The sequence below is a fragment of the Antedon mediterranea genome, chromosome 4 (genome assembly GCF_964355755.1).
Source record: "Antedon mediterranea chromosome 4, ecAntMedi1.1, whole genome shotgun sequence".
NCBI lineage: Eukaryota > Metazoa > Echinodermata > Crinoidea > Comatulida > Antedonidae > Antedon > Antedon mediterranea.
Window position 1 is genome coordinate 23014218 of NC_092673.1, and position 8316 is coordinate 23022533.

Sequence of the window (8316 nt, forward strand, 5' to 3'; positions counted from 1 at the left end):
GGTTATGAAATTACTGTGCCGTAATGTTACGATGTACGCCTATTAACTATTCTGTAAAGACAATGATGCCAACAATTTTCTTTTCTTCATAATTGTGTACCCCGTGTATGGAGGGCTTCATACATGTTCCTATGCTGTTTTGAGTTATACAAAGGACAACATACAATAAATAGAACAAAGGACGTAGAAAAATAATGCGTTTTCAAACCGCGCAGGACAGTGACAAATATTCTGTTTTCTAATTCATGTGCTTCATTGACTTGTACTTCGTCTCTTCATGAAATGTGATGAAACCGAAATATATCTGCCCTTATGAATGTTGATACACAGGAATTCTTTAAATACACATTTTATTTCTTTAATTTATTTTTAATATCAATTCAAACAAAATTCATAATGTATACAACTGGTACACATTGTCTTCGCACTAATGATGACCAAAACCTAAATTTAGCCTAAATTATATTTTACAAAAACAAATATCTTTGTATACATTAAAACATTTACATGAACCATTTTTATTTAAAAACAGAATGATAGCTAATATTTTAAATATTATCCTACAGTTACTGTACAAGATAGTTTAAACAGTCTTCATACTATTTGTACTGTATCATAGGCACATTCTGTGATACGGTGTCACACATGTATCACGCTTGTGTCATAGGCCACAATCATAATTTAAAATTAGCATACAGACGTCACATGTGATGCATATGTGAAACTGTATTACAGAATTGTCATATAATACTGGACAATGTTACGTAACCCGATTTTGCAACAACAAATTGTTTCACAAAATTTAGGAACAGAATATAGTATATAGAAATGAAATAGCAGATTAGACTTGGGCGCTTACAATTCAATTATTTACAGTTTATTTGATTTTGACAGTTGATAACCCTTTTTTCATTCATGTACAGGCTTAGCACCTTGTTTAGTCCTATGTTTCAAACTGAGAGGGCAGTGAACATTATTGAATAAGGAATAAGGAATAAATGTATTTATTATTTAATTTCTGCCATATTCAATACAAAGAAAAAGACAAAACAAAATATAAAAGGCAAGACCAAACAGGTGCTAAACACCTATGCCAGTTGGTCTGTAAAATAAACTGTACAATGAACCCATTTTTTCATGATTTTAAGAAAAATTAAATACAGAACACCTCCTTTGGGTCACCCCTACTCAGGGGACATCCCCATTTAGGAGACACTTTCCTTTGAAACAAACATGGGGAAGTATATGTTTTAACACTACAAACAACCCCATTCAAAGGACAGCCCTATTAATGAACTCCTGGTTCTGAAGGTGTCCCCTAAAGCTTGGTTCCCACTAGAACGTAACGCAAGGACGTAAACGCAACGCAGGAGTTTTAACCAATGACAAGCGAAGTTATAGACAGTTAGCAAGCACAAGCGAATAAGCTATCGCTTGTGATTGGTCAATTCACTTGCGTTGCGTTACGTCCTTGCGTAGCGTCACTAGTGGGAACCACGCTTTAATAGGGGTTTTACAAGTCATACTATACTGTGAAATGAACATTTTTTTCAGAATAGGAAGAACATGTTTACGATCAAGGGTTGGCAGTAAAATTATTACTATTATAAAATGAAGAACTTGAATGTAAATGTTCTTAAGATCAACAGTCGGACCTCCACATCTTGATGGTTTTATCATTTTCCAGTGCTGCTGATGCAATTATATTTTCTGATGGATGACAAGTTGTGCAAAGTACAACATCTGTAAGAGGTTAAAACATTATAATGTATGTCAACATTTAATACCATTGGGTTACTGTGTATAATTTTTAACCCAATTAGTAAAATAATTGATATGAACATATTCATAAGGCAGAGACAAGTTAAATGGAACATTAAACTGTAGTGGAGCTGTAGCTTGGTGGTTAATATGCTTGCCTTTCAATCCCAGGGCCCGGGGTTCAATCCAGACCTAGTACCAGGGTTGTAACTCACGACTCCCCAAGCCTCAAATGAGACATAGTTTATAAGCATGATAAATTGTAAAATAGTTTATCCATCCTGTAATTGGCAAGTTTGTGCTCGCTGTTAGATGTGTATGAAAAAAAAAATAAATAAATATTCTCTCAAAAATACATTGTATTTGTTTTAGAACACACACCTGCTGTTTTAAAGTACCGTAATTATATAATGGTTTTAATGCAGAATCAAGTAAATAAAAGGAATACACACAAATATATTACATTTTAATTTTTGATGAGATTTGTTTGTTATACGATGTTTGCTATACTTTTGTGTATGTGTGTTTGCTTTTTTTTTTCAACTTGTTTTTTCTAATGTTATGAAATTGCTTTTGTAACTATGTATGTACGTATCCGAAATAAAAGTAAAATGAAAATACATCTACACATCTACATCTACATCCACACATCTACATCTACATCTACACATCTACACATCAACATCCACACATCTACATCTACACATCTACATCCACACATCTACATATATCTACATCTAAACATCTACATATCTACATCTACACATCTACACATATACATCCGCACATCTACATATTTACACATCTACGTCTACACATCTACATCCACATATCTACACATCTACATCCACATATCTACACATCTACATCCACACATCTACATCTACACATCTACACATCTACATATCTACATCCACATCTACATCTACACATCCACACATCCACACACTTACACATGATGTATCAAGAGGATCGCAATTGCACTGGTGAAGTTTACTAGAACATATAAAAATCCTATACCTGTGTGTCCCTGTAATTTCTGTACAATTTCCTTTGTTTGTAGATTCCATATATATACCATGTTGTCTTCAGATCCAGACACTATCCACTGTCAAAAAAAGATTACATTAAATTTTAATTAAAAAATGTTTCTCAAATCTTTTTAATTGTCTGCCAATAAAAAAATGTTTTAAAACGATTATTCATTTTTTATCCAAAATTAGAAATTATAGTAAAGATTGTACATTTTTAAATATCTAGCATAGCTATTAACAGCATCTGCATATGGCTTTCAAGGACCTATACTGAATCATAATCATATTATTGACAAAAATAATATCTAATCCAATGGCGCTGATCTAAAATAATTAAATAAAAATGTAACATAGTAGTTTTCCTCTATCATCAAAATCACCAATAAGTTATTTACATTAAATGCACGACCTAACCATTCAAAATTTTGCTTACAATTCTTCAATTCAGTATTAAAATAATATATAAAGATAAAACTTTTATTAGCTGCTAAACCGTCCAATGTCCACTTACCTTTCCTCCAGTGACCGAGAAGTTAGCAAAGATGCAGTATTTCTCATTTTTATGTCCTGAGTACGTCTTTAGGCATTTTCCTTTACTGTAGTCCCACAGTTTCAATGTGCTGTTCAGATAAAATAATTTGAAGAAAAAAAATGTATTTTGTATCATATGTCCCAGTAATAGGGATTCCCCTGAATAGGTGTTGGTTGTAGTGTTAAAACGTTTACATTTAAATAGAGAGTGCTATTACATCGACATTAAAGCAAGCAGGACGATTGGCTGAATGGGCAGTCCACAAATCCTGCAACTATAGGCTAAGGCAATAGGCCATAGGTGTAGTTGCAGCCACTGTGTAAAACTTTTTCTCTTGTCTCATGGGAAAGTAATGTTTTGGTAATGCTAATGAAATTGACGTCTTGATTTATTTTTGCTATTTCATTAAGAAATCACTTATTTTGCGTATGGCATTCAAAAGGTAATTTTGTTTTTTCAAACTTTTTTAATTAAGATTTCAGAATGAATTTTATTTCACTACAAATAGAGTCTTGAAGACTTCCACTGATATTTGCATTGAATAAGTTTGTTCGTATACAGTCAACTGTCCAAGCACCAAAAAAACTTTGGACTGGCCAAATATGTCTTGTTTTGAGAGTAGGGTATTGGGAGAGTTGACTGTATTACTCAGGACTTACTTGTCTAGTGTAGCAGCCAAGATGTATTTTCCATTTGGTGAGAATTTTACATAAGATACTGGAGGATTGTCATCATCTAAAAATGAATCATAATTCTTTAGTTGATAATTTACCATATGTATAAAGCTCTATCAAACTAGTTTGACCCAATATGGTAGTGATATGCCCAAATATGGTAGTGATATTACATCATTTTGTCCATATATGGCACATCACATTTATTTTTAGTGCCGACAGAGCTTACAGATAAATCTGACGACATAGATAATATTATTTTACACCAACTTACCAATGAGTGTCTTTAAGCACTGACCAGATGCCGTGTCCCAAATACGACTAAAAAGATTAATAAATGCAATTCCCATTTTGTTAAAGTAATTGAAAAATGTTATTTCATCTTGTATATCATTGATAGTGTTGATTCTATTTATGGCATACATTAATGTCTACACTATCAAACTAGTTTGACCAAAAAAGCAAGTTTGATGTGTCCAAATATGGTAGTGATATGACATCATCATGTCCATATATGGGCAAATCACATTTTTTGTCACATAAAGTTTGATAGTGTAGACAGAGCTTAAGAACAAAGAGAGACAGAGAGAATACTACTTACCATAAACCATCATAACTACTAGATACAATCAAAGATCCATCTCTGTTAAAATCAACCTAGAAAGAAGTACCATGAATATGAATAATTACACATTTAAGGTCAATAAAAAAAATACAGAATCTATGTTATTTCTAATGACCATTTAACCAGAACGTGGAGTAGTCGGGTGATGGGGAAACATGCTCAGGAAGCTACTGATCCATTTTTTCGTTTACCGATCGTCTAATTGGTCTTTGTACATTTATTTACTGTTTTTCTAATTTAGGCATATATTCAAATAATGGTGCCAATCCTGTACACAAGGTGATCTACATGAATTAACCATTTCCAGTCATTCATTCAGTCATATGACGTGGTCCTAATAGCTTCTAAAACTTGTTGGAGAGGAGCATAGTGTAGAATCCCTGTACATAACTGGTAACAGGTTATTACTACTCAATATATACTATATTTTGCATTGTGATTGTCTCGTGTATGTAGTACGTACGGCTGATACTGGATCTGAATGGGCGGGCAGCGTCTTCAAACATTTGCCAGTTTTTACATCCCATATTCGAACACTTTCATCGAACTGAAATATTTAAAAAATAAATATGATTAATATTTATTCATTGTAATGTTCTGTCTACTATATCAAACTTTAAGTGACACAAAAATGTGATGTGCCCATATATGGACATGATGATGTCATATTACTACTATATTTGGCCATATCAGCGCCATATTTGGGCACATCACACTTTTTTGTCAAACTAGTTTGATAGTGTAGATAGATGAACTGATGACTTATGTTAATGATAATATCTATGTAAAACATATTTACTATATGATATGATTCAGAATAATAATAAAGTTGTATACTTACCGATCCGGAGACAATGAGGTTCGATTGTGGGTTGAAATTACAGCAAAATACATAATTTGTGTGACCTTTAAGTGTCTTCATACACTTTCCCTAAAATAGAAACAACATGTCAATATTATAATTCTCTTGCTAACGCCACATACAAGAAACCAACAAAAAACAGTTCTTTTTAAGGAGGTGGATGATCTTCTAATTGATAGCTCAAAAGATTTTAACAAATTTTCAATTCCCAATAAATAAATATGCTTATTGATTTATTTTTGTAAGAAGGGTAGATCATTTTCCTTCTTGCATAAACACCAAATTCATCCCTACTGTATCTAGGAAAATGCTGTGATATAATGTATCATAGGAATTCATTTAAGGTTATATTAGGGTAGATACAGAATCACATGTGAAATTTTTCATTTGACACAGTAGTCCCATGTGATGAAGTATCATGGAATTTGGGAAAATTGTTTGGTCAAGATGTACAAATTGGGTGGTTATATACCGTTATGCATTAAAAAAGAAACGTTGTTTAACTTTAATGATCCGACGAGAGCCGTGTTTCAATGCAGTATGGTCATATAAAAAATGGTGACGAGGATTTACTTACTGAGCTAACTTCCCATATCTTTAATGTTTTATCATCAGACGCTGACACTAGAATCTTGGAGTCGCTTGACCATGCTACATCTGATATACCCTGTAAATAAGATAATAACAAAATAACAAATACTTTCAATCCCTGTCCTCTATACGAATGTATACACTATTTTTTTTTTAATATAAAGTACAAGGTCTAATCTTACCAGTTTATGTCCTGTTATGGTCTTTTCAAACTTTCCATCGTATGCACCCCAAATTTTGATTAGTTTATCAGCAGCTACAGAAAGAAACACATGATTTTAATAGAATAGGAAAATAAATACAATTGAACATGTCTTACTTCTGTTAAAGTACATGATATCTCATAGAATAACACTTTTTAAAAATTGCTACACATAAATAAATTTTATTGTAGCAATTATTGTCCTCAGTGCAGTGCCTACCATGACCAGTACACTACTAGACAATCATTTCTTTTAGAATGGTACGCAGAATTCTTTATTATGCATTGTATGTATATGGAACGGCTTTATGTTTCAAATGAAGGACACGGCAATAAAAGCAACCATGTGACAATGGTAGGTCTCGAACCCACATGCTAGTCCCTTAATATTATTATGCCATCGCTTTCCTCTTATCAATGAACTTACAAGAACTTGCTAACCACTCTCCATTTGGACTGAATTTGACCGATGAAACTGCTTTTGTATGACCCGCTAGAGTGAACTTTAAACTGTAGTTTGGTTTCTGAAAAAGCAAATGATCATATTGGGTAAAGGTAAAAAAAGTGAGAGGCTTTCATAGTACAGTATGTTCGAATTTGACCAGAAAGAAGTGATCTTTTTAATTTTTGTTTTCTACAACACCCTCTTCTTCATACCTTGGGAAGGCTCGACAGTGACGAACTAGTTGTTTGTGCCTTTGCTGGGGCAGGCTTGGTAGCACTTTCTGTACTTGCAGGTTTTGTCTCAGGGGTTGTCATCATAACAGGTTTTCCCTACAAAAAGAATTTAATAAATTGTTTGTTTTTGTTTACTGTAGCTCAGTTGAGTATGAACTATAATCAAATAAATGAATTCTATAAATAAAATAGTTACTAAAACAAAATGTAAAACAAGGAATTTATTCATTAATATACAAAACTTTGTATATTTCAAGACTGATCTATTTTCTCAACAAAATAATTTTGCAAATCTGTAAGAGGGGTAATAACTTCAATCAGTTCTTTAGATCAAAAGCAAAAACGTCCTCTATAAATGGAGTAAGTTAAACAAGTAAATAACTCCAATTATATTGTTAATGTTGCACGTTTGTGGCATGAAACACCAGGAATAGGCCAAGCTGTCACTGCATAGCCGTGGTGCCACACCTCTGTTCTGTGCTAATGAGGCTAATAAGGTTGTTGTATGTTGTGGCACATTTTTTTGGCTGGGGAGCCTAGCTAGGATTAATTATAAAAGTTAAAACTTTTATTTAATTAATTAATAATATTAATAATCATTTATTAATTAATAATATCAAATGTCACTTCCCATTTCAAAATTTAGAGTAGGCCTTGAATATCTATAAATAATTGACCATGGCAATTTTCAAACAACAGTAAATCAACAACATAGACCAGCACCGACTCGGTCAGTAGTAGGCTTAGGCCCTATAGTTTTAGGCCTAGGCCTAAACACGGAGAGTAAACCCAGGTTCAAGCCGGTTGCAAAACGCAGAACAACGCCAGCTCTTTTTTAGCAGGCGGGAAAGAACGCTATCGGACTTGCTTGGCTCAAACTAACTGACAACAAAAGTGTGCAATGTACTTACTTGATGTCAAATTCCACTATAATTACATACCTTTACTTAAGCTACAATATCTGAGCATCTGCTCAGGTTTTTCTGAATCAAATTATGCTTTTTACTGTCCTTGTACACTCAGTAACAAAAGAAATATCCTAAAATCTAATTTCGGCATGCGCTGAATAAAATTGAAGTGCGCCCTCAATTACATTTAGTACATAGTACTCTGTATGCGTTTTTATCCTTTAACTTTTTAATTTTAAACTTTTATATCTGTTTGTTATCGTAGGCTGTAAGTAGGCCTACATCTTTGTTGTCTTCTTCAAATTAAGAATTGAACATTAATTCATTGTAATGATTATTATTTTTTAGCCATTACATCAATATAGCTATGACTTAGAAAACGGCGCTTTAACCCGTTGATTTAAGCATGGATTAAAATTTAAAAATTCCTTAATAAAATTTAGCAACTG

The 8316-nt window shown here is 32.8% G+C and overlaps 1 protein-coding gene across 2 annotated transcripts; it reads right to left on the minus strand.

Moving 5' to 3' along the window:
- Positions 1 to 383: 383 nt before the first annotated feature.
- On the minus strand, positions 384 to 8009 carry LOC140046952 (WD repeat-containing protein 5). Of its 2 annotated transcripts, none has more exons than XM_072091726.1 (13): positions 7901 to 8009; positions 6939 to 7055; positions 6709 to 6805; positions 6262 to 6335; positions 6066 to 6155; positions 5468 to 5557; positions 5090 to 5173; positions 4603 to 4658; positions 4276 to 4322; positions 3987 to 4062; positions 3307 to 3415; positions 2782 to 2869; positions 384 to 1743 (listed from the first exon to the last, which is right to left on the minus strand). In XM_072091726.1, the coding sequence occupies exons 2-13, from the start codon at positions 7041 to 7043 to the stop codon at positions 1643 to 1645; spliced, it is 1017 nt and encodes a 338-aa protein (XP_071947827.1). In that variant the 5' UTR covers positions 7044 to 7055; positions 7901 to 8009; the 3' UTR covers positions 384 to 1642. The 2 variants fall into 2 exon arrangements, with proteins under 2 accessions (XP_071947827.1, XP_071947828.1); XM_072091727.1 differs by having other exon boundaries at positions 7871 to 8009.
- Between the last annotated feature and the right edge of the window lie 307 nt (positions 8010 to 8316).